Here is a 17,230-nt window from a genome sequence, read left to right as displayed (position 1 = left end):
CATAAAAGTGTCATATAAAATCTAAATTCAGGTACCAAACTGTCATCTTTAAAACATTGGGTACCAAAGTGTCCGATTGGTCATACCTCAGGTACCATAGAAGAAATTTACCTAAATTCCTATTTTTTTTATTTCGACTATATAGGCGTTCATTGAGGAAAACCTGGATAATAAATTACCATTTGTTGTAGGAGAATCATCTCTTATGCATACTTGGTGTATCTTGTCCTAATTAGTATAACCTAGGTAGTTAAGGAATGTTATCTTATTCCTGATTCATCAGGATATTTAATGTAATGTTTATATATAAGGCTATATGTATATCAATAAAATTACAGCTATTCTATCGAATTCATTCTATTGTTTCATGTTATCAAACACGTAGTTCTAATCCTGAAAACCTTAGCCCTAGAACCAGAAAAAATAAACCTAAACTCTAGAATTTTTTTCCAAACCCGCTGCACCTTCTCTTAGAGTCGCCTAGCTCCTCTGCCGCCGCACCAAGTTGAAGACCAAGCTTCAAGATGGTTGCTGAGCTAAGGAGAGGAAAAGAAGAGAAGAAGAAGAAGAAAATTCAAGACTTTTGTAATTCAAGATAAATTTATAGATTAAAGTTCATGCTTTCAATGAAAATTACTTTGATGAGATTTTTGTTTTGCATCGGGGACTTTCAAACTCCATTTTCTTGTCAACCCGATTTTTCTGTTTCTCGAATGATACACATGGATATGACTCCCTTGGTATCGAGCTTTAGGAGCGGCTGAGAGTGTTGTTGTTACCATCCGTAGCCGTTGTGTGTAGCTATATATGAAAAAAAAGGAAAGAACAATATAATTTTTATCGTGGTAGTCATAGCCGCAAATTCGCGTCGATTTGACCCGTACAATTGTTTTAAAATAGTTTTATTTAATCAAACTTATTTCGTTAATTTGAAACTAACATTTTCGATAATTTTCTTGTAGATGCCTGAAAATACACGAACATAGTTTGACATCCTATATTCTCATGGAACTGAGTATCATCGATGGGTGTCTGACATGCAAATCATGTTCTTCGGAAAGAAGTTTATTGCTACCATCAACCCTCCAAAAGAAAAGGCAGACCAAGCGTCCGATGAGGTGAAAGCACATGCCATGATGTTTCTCAGGCGCCATATGGACAAGGTGCTAAAAAAACAGTGCCTAAAGTATACAAATCTGAGTGTTCCTTGGGAAGCTCTCAAGGAACGGTTTGATAATGTGCATGACCCACGGTTGCCAACTGTTTTGGCATAATAGAGATATGTTCGTCTACTGAATTTTACCAAGGTTCATGATTACCATTAGACAATGTTAAATCTCTAGGCAGACCTAAATGTGTGTGGCATGGAGAAAACTGACGATGAACTTAGAGACTTTTCCAGAATCTGCGAGTGAAATAGGTCACCAATATCGCCAAATTATGAGGCCAAAAGAATCATGAGTCTTGCAGATTTGATGAACCTTCTCAAGAAGAAGGAACATCATCATGTGATCATTCTCAACAACAACAATCTGAGACATGCAGGGACGAAAAGAGTTCTGGAAGCTAATCAAGCAAGTAAGGGAAAAAGTTGAAAAGAGAAATCAAGGGATCGATCTGCACCGTACCAAACTGGAGAAAACTGAGGGCCTCATTGCAACATGACTTGGACTAGGGATGGCGCCGCCGCCGGCCCCTTAACCCTCGAGGCTGTGGTGCCTCCTGACCCCCCCAAATCCGACAACTCGGCCAAGGTTCCAAATTTGAACCTTCCATGCTACAAGTGCGGTTCAACTAAGCACTTTCATAAGCAATGTTGTGCTCCTAAGGAGATTGTTCGAGCTCACAAGAAGTGCAAGTAATACTAGTCCAATGAAAGCAACTATGTTGAAGATGTGGAGATGTTTGATGCTAATGCTACCATCAAGCTCAAAGTTGAGGACTTTCAGACAAAAGAGAAAGAGAAAGCCAATCCTGAGGCTAATTCCACTCCTGATTTTGAATAAGATCCATGTTGATTGATTGTCGTTATATCACTTATTTTATTTAAGCTTTTAAGTTTGATTTGTAATGACAATATCACCATAATAAGCTTTGTTGATGGCCCTGCAGACCCCCTGCACAACCTCCGCACGAACCCCGTACGACCCTTGCATGGCACCCCTGCACACCCCCGTACGGCCTCCCTGCAGTCTCCCCTGCAGCAGCCCGCACGGCCCCTGCAATCGCCCTGCAGGACTCCTGCAACAACTCTGCAGCCCCCCGCATAGCCACCTCGCAGCCCTACACGGCCTCCTGTAGTTCCCCCTACACGGCCACTACACCTCTCTTGCACGACAACATTGCAGCCCCACCTAGGCACCCCCCCCCCGGCCTAGGCCCTGCAGCCTCACCATGGCTATGCGACCATGCATTGCTACTTTATTGTCTTTTGCCGATCATAGTTATTTGATATAATGACAACGCGCTTACTCATTGGCACACATAAGTTTCTCTTGTGATTTCTCAAAGTATCTATGATACCGTTATGCACATTTAAGGGATCACGAGTTGTTTTGACCCTTCATATTATAATTTTCTCTTCTCTTTGAGAACATTCGCCTTGTTTGTTTGAAGACTAATTATGTTTTACAATTTACTTGTAGATGTCAATCGGCGAGAAAGAATGCTTAGCAGATTGTGGAACGACTCACACATTTTTTAGGGATAAGAAACTCTTTACACAATTTGTGATGTACAAATCCTCTGTGACTTGTCTAATTGGGATTGATCAATTGATCTAAGGGCGTGGTATAACACAATTCTTGCTACCTAATGGTACTCCCATAACAATCAAAGATGCACTTTATGCACCAGAGGGGAACCAAACTTTGCTCAGTTTTAAGGATATTAGTACCAACGATTATCACATAAACACCAAAGTTATTAATGGAAATGAGTATCTTTGTGTTACCTCTTGTTATGGACGTCATCGTCGTACCTGAGAGATATTTGAGCGTGTTAGTAGTGCGTTATACTTTACCACACTACGTGATATGATGATTCGTACATTAAAAACTTCACATGGTCATCCATTTTTCAAATCCGACAAGCATGTGAGAACCCTACATGCCATGAATGATGGTGGCACGGCCGTGACACTTGTGTCCGGCCATGGCTCGACCTCACGGCCTCCCAAGGCTTTCCCACGGTCCTCTAAGGCCGTGATGGAGCCCAAGGAGTTATGCGATGTCTTTTCCGTTATCTCTAATTCCCATAAATCATTTTGTACGGCTTGTGCATTCGTAAAGATGCAGGCAAAGCCTTCCTTTGCAATTGATAATACACAGAAAATTGAATTCTTACAAAGGATCCAAGGTGATATATTTGGACCAATTCATCCAGAATACAGACCATTTAGATACTTTATGGTTATTGTAGATGCATCGACACGCTGATCACATGTTGATCTATTGTCCACATGCAATGCTACATTTTTGAAGCTCCTTGCTCAAATAACTAAACTCATGGCTCACCACCCTGACCTTCCGATTAAGTCTAGTAGATTGGATAATGCAGGAGAATTCACTTCGAAGACACTTGATGATTATTGCATGTCCATCGGGATAGATGTTGAACATCTCGTACCCACATTCATTCTCAAAATGGATTGGCAGAAACGATAATTAAGCGGTTACAACTTATAGCTCGGGCTTTAGTTATGCATTGTAACTTGCCCATAACTGCTTGGGGATATGCAATATTGCATACAACTATACTTATTCATTTCAGACCTACCGTCAAACAACATGTTAGTGCGTACCAGTTGGAAACTAGATATGAGCCTAACATTTCACATTTACACACGTTTGGTTGCGCGGTTTATGTGCCTATTACGCCTCCACTGCGTAAGAAAATGGGTCTACAGAGACGAATGACAATTTATGTTGGATATAAATCTCCAACGATTATGCGCTACATTTACCCTCAGACATGAGATCTCTTTACTGCTAGATTTGCAGATTGTCACTTCGATGAGACACACTTCTCGCATTTAGGGGGAGAAAAGAACACATATGTTTAAGATAAACGTCGAGAATTGACGTGGAATACTCCCACTATGTCTCATTGGGATCCCCGCATATCTCATTAAGAGATTGAAGTGCAACGTATTTTGCAGTTACATAAGGTGGAATATTCGATGCCTGACGCCTTTACTGATATTGCAAAAGTGACGAGATCAAGTATACATGCTGCAAATTGTCATGTGAGGTTAGAAATCCCGAACTTTGGGCAAGATGCTGACGTACTCGTGCAAGGCTCGGCTGAGCCTACCCTAGGTGGAGGCACAACGATCATCTCAGATCCTCCCAAGAAGAGAGGGAGGCCGAAAAGGTTCCACTGACTCACAACCAAGAAAAAGAGTAAAGTCAAGGCACAAACAAATCCACTCATCATAGACTTGGACAACCCGAGCTGCGAGATTATCTCTGATTATAGTTATGTCCATGAATCAACACTTGATGATTTGAGGGACGCTTCAGACTCATTGTTGATATTAGAGAACAAAGAAATTTCATTGAACGAGTTAAATGCTCTAGAATTCATGGATATGAAATCCATGCGGATAGATGATGTGTTTGCTTATTTCATCGCTCGAGAAATCATCAATGACGACATGGAACCGCGCTTGGTTGAAAAATGTCAATGAAGAGAAGATTGGCCGAAATGGAAGGAAGTAATCTAAACAGAACTAGACTCTCTGAATAAAAGGCAAGTTTTTAGTCCGGTCGTTGATGTACCGTAGAATGTTAAAGACTGTTGGACATAAATGAGTCTTTGTTCTCAAGCTGAATGAAAAAGGCGAAGTCCTGCAGTATAAAGCGCGACTCGTTTGTCAAACATTCTCTCAGCGTCTTGGTGTTGACTATGAGGAGACGTATTGTCCGGTTATGGATATCATTACCTTTCGATATTTGATAAACATGCAGCTGTTAGATGTGGTGACTGCATATTTTTATGGGGATCTAGATACATAGATATATATGAAGGTTCCTGATGGACTTCAAGTACCCAAGTTAATTAAACCAAGCAATGCCTATGTCATTAGGTTACAACGCTCACTTTATGGACTTAAACAGTCCGGTAGAATGTGGTATACACATTTGAGCGAATACTTGATTGGGAAAGGACACAAAAACGATGAATTGTTCCATTGCATGTTTATCAAACACAATAGTTATAGTTTTGTTATAGTATTTGTGTATGTCGATGACATGAACATAATTGGATCTCTTAATGAGATTGGTGAGACGATAAGCTACTTGAAAGCATAATTTGAGATGAAAGACTTGGTTTTACTTAGGTTTGGAAATTGAGCATAGAGTTTGTGGAATCTTTGTACACCAATCTGCATATGTCCAAAAGATGCTCATGCGATTCTGTATGGACAAAATTATGCACTCTTCTAGTACTCCCATGGTCGTAAGAAGTCTGGATACCAAGAAAGATCAATTCCGTCAGAAAGATGATGATGAAGAGATATATCCATATTTGAGTGCTATAAGAGCTTTGCTTTATCTAGCTCAATGTACTCATCCAAATATTGCATTCTGAGTGAACTTGTTGGCAATGTTTAGTTATACACCAACTATGCGTCATTGGACCGGTATCAAGAATATCTTTAGGTACTTGAAAGGTTCCATTGATATGGGGTTGTATTATCAGTATTCTGACAAGAAAAGTGTTATTTCGACAAGAATTAATGGTGAAGATCGACACAACACCGCCACCATGCTCTCCCGGAAAGCCGAACACGGTACTGCCGCTGCCGCCGCCAGTGTTGCTGCTGATGCTAATTCTCAGCATTCGAATGACAATTCCTCCTTCCTTACAACTTCTAGTGATGAGTTGGTAGGATTTGCTGATGCTGGATACTTTTGAATCCACACAAAAGACGTTCCCAAACTGGTTATGTTTTTACCATGGGGAATACAACGATTTCTTAGAGATCAACCAAGCAAACCCTTGTTGCTACTTCCTTGAATCATTATGAGATTATAGCATTGCATGCAGCAGTCAAAGAGTGCATATGGCTTCGAGCAATCATTACTCATATTCGAGAGGCTAGTGGATTAAGTTCTACTACAATTGAACCTACATGTCTTTACGAAGATAATGCTGCTTGCATTAAGCAAATGAAGTTAAGTTACATTAAAGGTGATAACACAAAACATATTAAGCAGATGAAGTTAATCAGATTCGTTCTGAGGATAATGTGGCAGATTTGTTCACTAAGTCTCTTCCAAAATCTACATTTGTGAAGCATGTGAGACACATTAGCTTGCGTCGTCTATCAGAACTCCAAGATTGAGTTAAAGATTAGAGGAAGCGGTTTTGTAGACATTAGGGGGAGTTTACGTCACATGCATTGACCATTTATAAGGGGGAGTATTATATGAGAATCATCTCATATGCATATTTGGTGTATCTTGTCCTAATTAGTATAGTCTGGCTACTTAAGAAATATTGTCTTATTCCTGATTCATCATGATCTTTGATGTAATGTCTATATATAAAGACATATGTCTATCAATAAAATTACAGTTATTCTCTCGAATTCATTTTACTGTTTCACCATTTTGTTATTTCGTACTAACATGTAAGCACTTGTTGTTGGTAGTTACATTATCGTAATTTCTCTCTTCACATATATATCACCATAATATATTGTGAATGGAGTAAATCTTCATATATCATGTTTGACCAAAGTAAGCTGACATTAATATACGTATAACCGTCTCCATAAATAAATAGTCACAAATGACTAATATTGCACCTTGTATAAAAATATTAATATATTTTTCTCAAAATCTGAAAGTGAATTTAATACGTAATAGTTCGTAATTGCATATTAAGTCTAGGTCACATAATTAAGTCTCATGGTCTTTGACAAATAAAGAAGGATCAGTAGCCCACAATAGGAATAGAGCTATTGTTGGATTATTTCTGGTAACAAAGCATCATTCTCTGATTCTGATTAATGCCCAAGAGTACCTCAAATCCAAGTTCTCTTTTGCGACTTGGAAGACTCCAGAAACCTCCCAACAGACCTTTTAGCGTTTTTCCCGTCCGCCGGGTCCCACCCACCCTCCCCCCAACGCGGCGTTTCCCATTTGCGTCCTTATTTTATTAATTTCCCATCCTTATTTTCTTTTAGCAAGCGACTTTAATACACACTGCAACTTATTCCCATACATACAAAACCCTACCGTGTACAACACTCACACCTTAGTCCCACATTGCCAGATACAATGGACCTTCCCATTTTCCACGTGGCGTGATCACAGCAGGGAGGAGGACTTTGGGGGATGGTATCGGACGTGCGGTACGGCTGCGAGAGAGGGAAAGAAGACAAAAGTGGAAAGAGGGAGGGAGGGAGCGTGGCATACGGGAGATCCACGTGAGCGCACCGAAACAAAGCCCGGACGTATTCCCGCGAAGAAAACCGGATTGGATAATCGGCGATAGGTCCGGGCTTTGTAATTGGGGGATTTGGTTTCTGATTTGGGGGTCCTTGGTCAAAAAGAAACGGCGAACAATCAAAGGGGAGAGAGAGACGAGTGCTTAGTCGGCGCAGCAATAGAGACTCCCCCCTCCCTTTTTGATTCTTCATAGCTCCGCCGCCGTCGAACGTCGTCGTCGTCGTCAGCAATTGGTTGAGGTGAGTGAGATTTGATTCCGATTGCTAGGGCTTTGGCTTGGTGCGTGGGACTGTTTCAATCGAGGACTTGGATTCTCAGTTGGAATTGGATTTTGCTTTTTTTGTTTGATTAATTTTTTGTTGTGTTTTTGATGCGGTTAGATCGAACACTGAGGAGGCTATGTGGTGGTTAATTTGGTTGAATTAGTCCCAGAGAGAAGAGAATCGTTACTGTCTGGGCATATAGGAATTGGTGCTATTAAAATGGATTTGGTAGCTAGTTGCAAGGTATCTGATCGTCTTTTTTATTTTTTATTTTTGCTATTTTTTTATCATTATTATTTTTTGTCATGTTTAACTGCTGATTGTTCTAGCTCCTGCTCAAATTTGCTGGGAAAATTTTCAGTTGGTGTTGAATTGTTGTACTGATCGGCGTATTGTTCTAGTTTCTGGTTTGTTGATTATGTCCCTGATTAGTTTAGTTTAGTGAGTTTAGGGACTAGTATGCGAGCAGCATTGCTGTGTGCAAGGTGAAAGTAAGTTCAGTTGAGCAGCTTTAGGTGAGAGAGAGAGAGAGAGAGAGGCTATGATTTCCGACGTTCTATTTGGTATATACTAAAATGTAGCTAGCTGTGCGGAAGTTCCAGACATGGTACATGTTTCTATTAGTGTTGTTTGTGCGACCGGCATAAAGGTGTGAATGGATGACATGTGGAGATTTAAAATAACTACTTATATAATTGAGAAATGTGAATGAAGACGATATACTACTTCACGATGGATGTCATGAGTAGTTGCCAAGTAGTTTTGGTAGGGAAGTGCCGTTGAACTGGTTTGCAAGTGCTTGTTTTCCAGTGTCCCCTGTTGCTTTTCCAATGATATTTGTAGTATACCGGGCAGCTTTTAACCTCATGGAAATGGATTAATGAGGATGGGGTGTCATTGTCAGATTGTACGGAAGGTGCTGGTTAATGTGCTAATTCATAAATTTATTTATATATCAGTTGGGCTGTAAATAATAAGGTTATTAGGTGCAGATGGATGCTCTTACTGTTGTTATCTATTTGGGTTTCCAAATTTGAGAGCTGGTGGAATATAAACTTGTTGCAATGATTTATGGCAACTTCTGTTTACTATTGCAGGAGAAGTTGGCATACTTTCGGATAAAAGAGCTCAAGGATGTTCTCACTCAGTTAGGTCTTTCAAAGCAGGGGAAGAAGCAGGTATAATGGTCTAGGGCTGCAATGCTGGGTACCCGTGGTTTCTGTATGTTATTTTTATGTCACCTTGACATTGCCAAAGTGGCGTGTACTGGTTTTTAGCATAAATAAAGTTGCAGTTTTGTGGGTATTGCTGTGCTTATTAAATATCAATGCTCCTATAAAAAAGCTATATGTTAATGAATGACTCTTTGCTATGTTTGGATTTAGGCTTAAAATATTCAGGATCAGACTAGAATTCTTCTTGATATGTGATCCATCACTGATGATTATCACTATTTGCCTTGTCAATTGGGGTCTCTCAGCTTCCCTCCTCTCACCTTGTAAAAATAAATGTTTTTTTATGAATCAAGTGTGCAGTTGTCAATTTCATCTAACTATTGCGCTATCTAAAGGATGGGTTTCGTTTAAAACACTTTGGATGATTTTCCATTATTTCATTCTCTTCCTTGCATTGGAGTATGTAGAACTGTAGAAATAGTTAGGTATGTAATGGCCAGGAGTTTATGTGAACATAAGAAATCATCAATGGTGTCTTGTGAAGCCATTACAAATAAGTTATGAGATGAATGTTGCTCATGATTTTTCTAATTCCTTATATCTATCATGTAGGATCTTGTTGAACGGATATTGTCCCTTCTTTCTGATGAGCAAGGTAATTTTTTTATATCAGTTATTATCTTATTGGTCATGTTTTGTGTTTTTTCTTTCAAAATACTTATTACTTATGGGGAGAAGAGACTCAAAAAGAGTTGTATGCAACATGTACATATGTATATATCTTGTGCACCAAAGGATGTTGTAAATCCTTAGTGATAAAGCTGTTGATGCCAAATTCTTATGCTACAGAGCCATACGACTATATGTATGTTGCACTCATGTATCCTTATGTCTTTGATGTTGTTTTAGTGAATTCATCTCCTATTCTTGAAGAATCTATTGTACTTCAGGAAACAGTGGAATGCATATAGTTATATATAATATATTATATATGCAGTAGGATTTTGTCCCAACAATGGTCGATTTGGTATGCTTCGGGTTGCCATCCGATTTTTTCATGTAAGGATTTTTATCCAGAATCCACTTTTGAAACTGACTCAAGATGCATAGTTTGGTGATATACAAATTTTTTGAACCTAATAATTGTTGGTGTTGTGCACTTCAGTATTTTTTGCTGCATTAACTTTTTTTAGCATTTATGCTCAGTGACTCTGTCACTGATATCTTTTGTTGGGGTTTCCTTGAATTTTCCAACGATATGTTGTTCTTTTCTATACTTCTTCTATTCTTGTTTTATTGCTTTGCTTCATATATTCTGTTCTTTATAATAAATGCCACTGTTTTAATTTCTATCTATATATAGTTTCAAAATTGTGGCCAAAGAAGAATGCTGTTGGAAAGGAGCAGGTGGCAGAACTTGTCGATGACACCTATAGGTTAGTTCTCATAATGCATTTTCTTCCTATAATGTGATTATAAGACTGGAGTTCATGCGGTTTGCTTCCTTTTTTGTTTTTTTTTGTTTTTGTGTAATTAGAATTCTGTGGCTTGATTTGTAATCCTTGTATCATTATGATAGGGTTGGACCTCTAGTTTTTGAATATGTTAAACTATACTGTTGGTAATGTTTTCTAGTAGTCTCATTTCTGCTCACCCGCTCTGTTTCTCACAGAAAAATGCAGATATCTGGGGCTACCACCGATTTAGCATCGAAGGGACAGTGCATCTCGGATTGTAGTAATGTGAAAGCTAAAGGCGAAATTGATGACCCCTTCCACTCAGATATGAAGGTTCGGTGTCTCTGTGGGAGTTCATTAGAAACAGAGTCAATGATCAAGGTATGTTTGTATATATTTGTTTTATTCCCTTTATTTATAGTCCATTAGTATGATTAGCATAATTCTATCTGCTAGTAATACTGAAACTACACTTGGTGAAAATTTATAAGTTTTGTAGATGTTCTCTTTCTATTGAGTCTGCCTGTGGAATATTTTATCAATTAAACACTTCTGATACGTATCCTTTTCTTTTTATGTTTATATTTTGACAGTGTGAGGATTCAAGATGTCAGGTGTGGCAACACATGCGTTGCGTTATAATTACAGAAAAACCGATGGAGGGCAATCCGCCAATTCCCCAAAAATTTTACTGTGAACTCTGTCGACTAAGTCGGGCTGACCCGTATGTTCTACTCATATCTATTGTTACATAAAGTATATAACAGTTTAATAGTTGATGATGATTTGCATGTATTATTTTTACTTTGGTATATTACTTCATTTGTGATCACATTTGATTTGGATTAAATTTGGGAAAATGTAATAGCATGTTTGCCCAACCTTGCATATATTTTTATGTACGCCAAGTCTTTTTTCTGACCATGTTTTATCTGCTTTTTGCAATTCTAATTCTTTCCACGTTTTCTGGCTCTTTTAGGTTTTTGGTAACTGTGCTACATCCTTTACATCCCGTGAAGTTGAGTGTTACTAATATTCCGACTGATGGGTAAGCAGGGTCATTTCTTTGCACTTTTGTCTATCTCGGAAGATGTGGCTTATAATTATTTTCCTGTTTATTGTTAAAGCTATTGCACAATAGAGGATTTTTCAAGTTAACTTTTTTGTAGGTCAAAGATTTGGAATATGTTTGGTTTTGTCGTTTAGATATACCAATGAACAAGAAAACAAGATTATTAGGGGCTAGTTGTTTTTCTCTTTCTAGAAATCAATTGGCAGCATTTTCTAACAAATTTGTGATGCACGTGCTGTATGCACTCCGCTAACAAGTTACTTATATAAAGCAAAGATGAATTTCCCCGTATTGGTTATTTACAATATCTTTGAACAAAAATCATATGGTAGTGGGACGTGGAAGGTAGTTACATCATGTTGATCCTAGGTTGTTGGAACTATTATTCGAGAAATATGGTAATTACTTCTGAGTACATAACTTAAATCACAAGAAATATAAAGAAGAGCATATGGCTAAATTTAAATGTTTTTTTCTTTCTGATCTTCCCTGAATTTATTATAATTTTTCATACTACGAAAAAACTTATGAACTTCGTGTATATGTTCTTTCACTTTCAGAATAGCAGACTTGTTCTGACAGTATGCACATCTTTAAATGTTATCACTCTCAGTACTGTAGATCTTATATTTTCTCACTGCTTGTGTGTAAATTGTCCAGCTCAAACCCTGTACAAAGTGTGGATAGAACATTTCAACTCACAAGAGCAGACAGGGACTTACTGTCCAAGTCTAAACAAGATTACGAAGTTCAGGTTGATTTAAGTATTGAATTGTTTTTTTGGCTTTATAATTGATACTAAATATATTGACCTTTGCATTTTGACATCATATTGCAGGCTTGGTGTATGCTTTTAAATGATAAAGTTCCCTTCAGGATGCAATGGCCACAGTATGCAGATCTACAGGTCAATGGTATTGCAACAGATTCTCTTAGTGACTGATGACAATTTTTTTTTGGTAATTTAAAGTGATGGTCTCTCAGAAGGTAGCATTATCAGTTGCTTGTAATTTCTAATGATTTGCAGGGGTGCCTGTTCGTGCAATTAATAGACCTGGGTCACAGCTTCTTGGAGCTAATGGTCGTGATGACGGTCCCATTGTGAGTTATCTCCCAGTGCACTAATAGCTCTTACTGTCAATAATCTTGTCTGCTCGACCCATTTCTTTTTAATTTTATATAAGTTTATGTGTGCCACTCCAAGACATAATGTAAATTATCTAACTCAGAAAAAGGACTCTCTCTCTCTCTCTCTCTCTCTCTCATGTATCTAGAATCTTAATTTATTTCATCTGTTTTGTCAGATCACACAATGCACGAGAGACGGAATTAATAAGATTTCCTTAACAGGATGTGATGCACGTATTTTCTGCATAGGTGTTCGTATTGTGAAGAAGCGGAATGTCCAACAGGTAGCTTTGATTTGTTGAGTATATGTTCTGATAGTTTCTATTATAAACTTATCAGTTTTCTTGAATATATGCTGAACGAGATGTCTCTCTTTGCTCTGAGACCAAGTATGAATGAGACATCCATTATGGTTAGTTATTGTTGCGTGTAAAGCATTGCTTGTTTGTAATATTAAATCTCCTACGCACAAATGGAAAAAAATACGGAGCACCATATCTCAGTTAATGTGTCATTGTGAGGCAGGCATTAACATGGAGTTAATCTTGAATTCAATATTGCAATTTTATAATATTCTATTTGTGGGAGACTGGGAAGTTCTTTGTTGACATTGCACAATTACACATTTAGATTCTCTACTGGTACCTTAACTGTAATTTTGTCTCTGTTGTATTGGAAGATATTTTTTTATACTTATTGAAGAAACAAAAAAATTCTGATTGTAATTGTCATTAATATATCTTCTTTGTTTTTAGATTCTGAATCTGATTCCCAAGGAGTCTGATGGTGAGCGGTTTGAAGACGCTCTTGCTCGTGTTTGTCGTTGTGTTGGTGGTGGGACTGCAATGGATAATGATGATAGTGACAGTGATTTGGAAGTTGTGGCAGATTCATTTACTGTCAACCTTCGATGTCCAGTAAGTTGCTTTTCAAAATTTTTTTTTGTGATGCAAAATGATCAGAAAATATGATATCGCATTATGTGGAATGAAGAACTATTGTACGTTCTCATGCATCGAAAATGCTCCAGTTTTGACTTTCGAGCTTCTTCGGCTCATTATAATTTTGCTTGCTATTAAAAAAAATTCAGGGCATGAAGATGCTGCTCTTTGAACATCTCAACTACTAGAGCTAGTATTGGGACAATGTTTTGTTGACCTGTAAAAAGTTGATGTTAATGGTTCTTACAAAATAAAGAACATGGTTTTAATGTAGTAGTTTTATATTCTCTTCTCTATTAGAGGATTTACATTAATTCTTCTCTATTTGTGGGTTTCTTCATGGGATGATGTCTTTAATTCTGTGCTTGTAACTGTAATTTGTTTCTGGAACTGAATGGGCTATGTACAGATGAGTGGTTCAAGGATGAAGGTTGCTGGTAGATTTAAACCCTGTCTTCACATGGGCTGTTTTGATCTTCATGTTTTTGTTGAAATGAATCAACGATCAAGGAAGGCAAGTTTCTTCACCTTGTTCAAAATGCTGCTTTTCACTTTTATTATTTCTATTTTCTTACTGTTGTTGGCTCAGTTGTCAAAGCATTCTTTGGTTTGTCATTGCAGTGGCAATGTCCGATTTGTCTAAAGAACTACGCACTGGAGAATGTTATTGTTGATCCTTATTTTAATCGTATTGCTTCCAAGGTAATGCCTTCATATGTGCTTTGAATAATTGTGTGGAATTGTATTTCAACTGAATCATCCTTGTTCATTTCTTTCCTTTTTTTTTGGGGGTGTTGGGGTGTGTGGTTGTCACAGATGAGGCATTGCGGGGAAGATGTTGCAGAGATTGAGGTGAAGCCTGATGGTTCTTGGCGAGCGAAAGTTAAAACTGAAACTGAACGCAGGGAACTTGGAGAACTTGGGCGATGGCACCTTCCCGATAGTACGCTTTGCATTCCAACAAATGGAGAAACTATCCCAAAACCTGAAGTGTTCAAGCCGGTCAAACAGGAAGGTGTTTCAGAAGGTCATACTGGTCTTAAACTTGGAATAAGGAAAAACCGCAATGGTGTTTGGGAAGTTAGCAGACCTGAAGAAATGTACACCTCTTCTGGTAATAAGTTACAACAGCAGTTTGGAGAACATGAGCTTAAAGTTATCCCAATGAGTAGCAGTGCCACTGGGAGTGGTAGGGATGGTGAAGATGCGAGTGTAAATCAGTACGGTGGTGGGAATTTTGATTTCACCACGAACAATGGAATAGAGATGGATTCTTTTTCTCCGAATGTTGATTCAGCATATGGATTTGCGGGAGCAAATTCTTCTGCACCAGTAGGAGATGCAGAGGTTATTGTACTTAGCGATTCAGACGAGGACATAATGCCTTCTGAAACCATTTATGGTAATAATTTTACTGATGCTGGTGGAATTGGTTTTCCTGTGCACTCTTCTGGAATTGCTGATTCTTATGGTGAAGATCCTGTGCTTGCTATTGGTGGTGGTTCATGCTTGGGTCTTTTTAATGGCAATGATGATGAATATCTGTCCAACTGGCCACCATTACCGCCTGGAACTCAAGGTGGTGCTGGATTCCAATTATTTAGTTCTGAGGCAGATCTACCAGATCCCTTGGTCAGTCTTCACCATGATTCTGTAAATTGTTCCACATCTATGAATGGGTACACATTGGCTCCAGAAGCTGCCTTGGGATCTGCTACTCTAGCTCATGAATCATCTGTTGGTCCTTTAGATACTGACATGAATGATGGCTTAGTTGACAACCCCTTGGCCTTTGCCGGTGATGATCCCTCTCTTCAGATATTTCTTCCGACAAGACCATCAGATGCAGCGCTTCAGTCCAATTTGAGAGATCGTTCTGATGTGTCAAATGGTGTTCATTCAGAGGACTGGATATCTCTACGGTTAGGGGGTGATGCCAGTGGCATTAAAGGAGAATCTGGAACTCCAAATGGACAGATTTCGAAAAGACATCTACCGTCTAGAGAAGCTACAATGAATACTTTGGCTGAAGGTTCGTTTTCTTTTGACAACTCATATACAAGTGTATCTTAGATTTATGTCTGAATAGTGGCTTTTAAGGTAGCTTGATGGGTAATCCACACTTTATGGGTGTATATATCACTATTTACAGTTTTGTCTGAAAACTGATTTTGGGGTTCCAATTTTAACTTCTTCTTTTTCAAATAACTCGTAGTAAGGGTTTATATTGTTGTCCTTATATTGCTAAAATCATCTCTTATATCCTTATAACTTTTCTATTTTCTCACATCTATCAAGAACAATAGGGTAGTTATTACGCCTGAGAAGCAACTGGTGATTTTTCCAATCCCCACTTAACTCCCTACCCCCCGGGTGTACTGCGTTGTTTAAGTAATAGAGCATTGCTACGTATTTATTTATATATGTATTTAAAAGAAAAAATCTTAGCTGAAAGATAGGACTGTACAAAGCGTAACCATTTTGGTTATCTTTATTATTGACAGAGTTCCAGAAATTTGTTAGGTCTCACTTTTGTACCTTCTGCAGCTTCTTTGCTTCTCGGTATGAATAATGACAGTGGCAGATCTGACAAGAGAAGTAGGCCGAGATCAAATAGTCCCTTTTCATTTCCTCGCCAAAAACGTTCTTCAAGAACACGGTTGTATCTTTCAATCGACTCTGACTCTGAATAGAGGATCTTGTAACCTTTCCTTTTCTTTTTTTCCTTTTGAGACAACTACCTGCGCTTCTTTAATTGAAACCTCCCTCCAGTAGAAGGCATTCCCTGGAGTAGTCCAATGATCAAGTAGAAGATCTAGCTTGATTCAAAATTTGAAGAAAGACTTGTTTTGGGTTCCTGTTTGGTGTGAGGCGACAGGGGTAGGACAAGTTGCAAATATACTGTGTGCTTACAAGCACTTGTCCTGAAACTGCATAGTTTCACCCTGATTCTGCAAACTGCATAGTTTCATCAGGTACCCGAGTTTCTGATACCTATTGGGGTTCAGGTCTCATTGAGTCGAGATCTGCAGATTGGTGCCTGTATTTGCACAGGGGATAGAGTTAATGAATCCAAATATGTGATTGAATCCATCTTTAAATCGTAGATGCGGTGGGGGAACCCCATCAAAGATATACAAAATAGCTTGCCGTGTTTCGGTTTTGTAATCAGAGCAATAGCTTGTAAATATTCACTCAGATCAGTTGTTTATAGAAAGTCATTTTTTTCTTTTCGAAATTGATACTTTTGTTAGTCTGCCACTGTTGATGCCCATTATGTCGGTGCATGATATTTCTATCAACTTTGTAGTACATGAAGCGTTGCCATTCTATATATCACTCTGATATCTCAGACTAGGACTGTTGAAATTAGAGCATTACAGTTACTGGTGTGGCTGTCTTGAGTGATGATATAGCACGAGACTCAGAGTTTAACTTGTACTCGGGGTGAACTGATTTCTTTTGCAATATGACATTTTCTTTATATTTTTGAGTAGAAGTGAGACTTTTATCCTGTTAAGCTCATCAACATTAGAAGAAACATGTCCCAACGTGGCCCTGTTTATATGATGTCAACTTCCATATTGTTAACATGAGGTAAGTACATGATTGCCAATTTTGACCAAACAAAACATGAGGTGCTTCAAGTTAGAACTCACATCCCTAGACCCGTATACTCTAAAGTCTCAAACAGTTCATGTACTCGTACCTCAGCAAGGAATCTGATATCT

General features: G+C 38.4%; 1 protein-coding gene across 1 annotated transcript; it reads left to right on the top strand.

The window, feature by feature from the left end:
• The first annotated feature begins 7,426 nt into the window (after positions 1-7,426).
• LOC126786169 (E3 SUMO-protein ligase SIZ1) lies at positions 7,427-16,989 on the top strand. The gene is made up of 17 exons (XM_050511911.1): positions 7,427-7,702; positions 7,844-7,969; positions 8,824-8,904; positions 9,514-9,556; positions 10,265-10,337; positions 10,574-10,739; positions 10,952-11,082; positions 11,338-11,406; positions 12,091-12,184; positions 12,269-12,344; positions 12,458-12,531; positions 12,735-12,842; positions 13,314-13,475; positions 13,909-14,013; positions 14,121-14,201; positions 14,316-15,531; positions 16,047-16,989. The coding sequence occupies exons 2-17, from the start codon at positions 7,946-7,948 to the stop codon at positions 16,190-16,192; spliced, it is 2,649 nt and encodes an 882-aa protein (XP_050367868.1). The 5' UTR covers positions 7,427-7,702; positions 7,844-7,945; the 3' UTR covers positions 16,193-16,989.
• Positions 16,990-17,230: the final 241 nt, after the last annotated feature.

This window comes from Argentina anserina, chromosome 3 (assembly GCF_933775445.1).
Source record: "Argentina anserina chromosome 3, drPotAnse1.1, whole genome shotgun sequence".
NCBI lineage: Eukaryota > Viridiplantae > Streptophyta > Magnoliopsida > Rosales > Rosaceae > Argentina > Argentina anserina.
This window is presented reverse-complemented; position numbering and strand designations above follow the sequence as displayed.

Coding starts and splice junctions, on each gene's coding strand:
- LOC126786169 (XM_050511911.1), top strand. CDS start 7,946: ATGGATTTGGTAGCTAGTTGCAAG. Junction 14,202..14,315: donor TTAATCGTATTGCTTCCAAG/GTAATGCCTTCA, acceptor TGGTTGTCACAG/ATGAGGCATTGCGGGGAAGA. Junction 15,532..16,046: donor AATGAATACTTTGGCTGAAG/GTTCGTTTTCTT, acceptor TACCTTCTGCAG/CTTCTTTGCTTCTCGGTATG.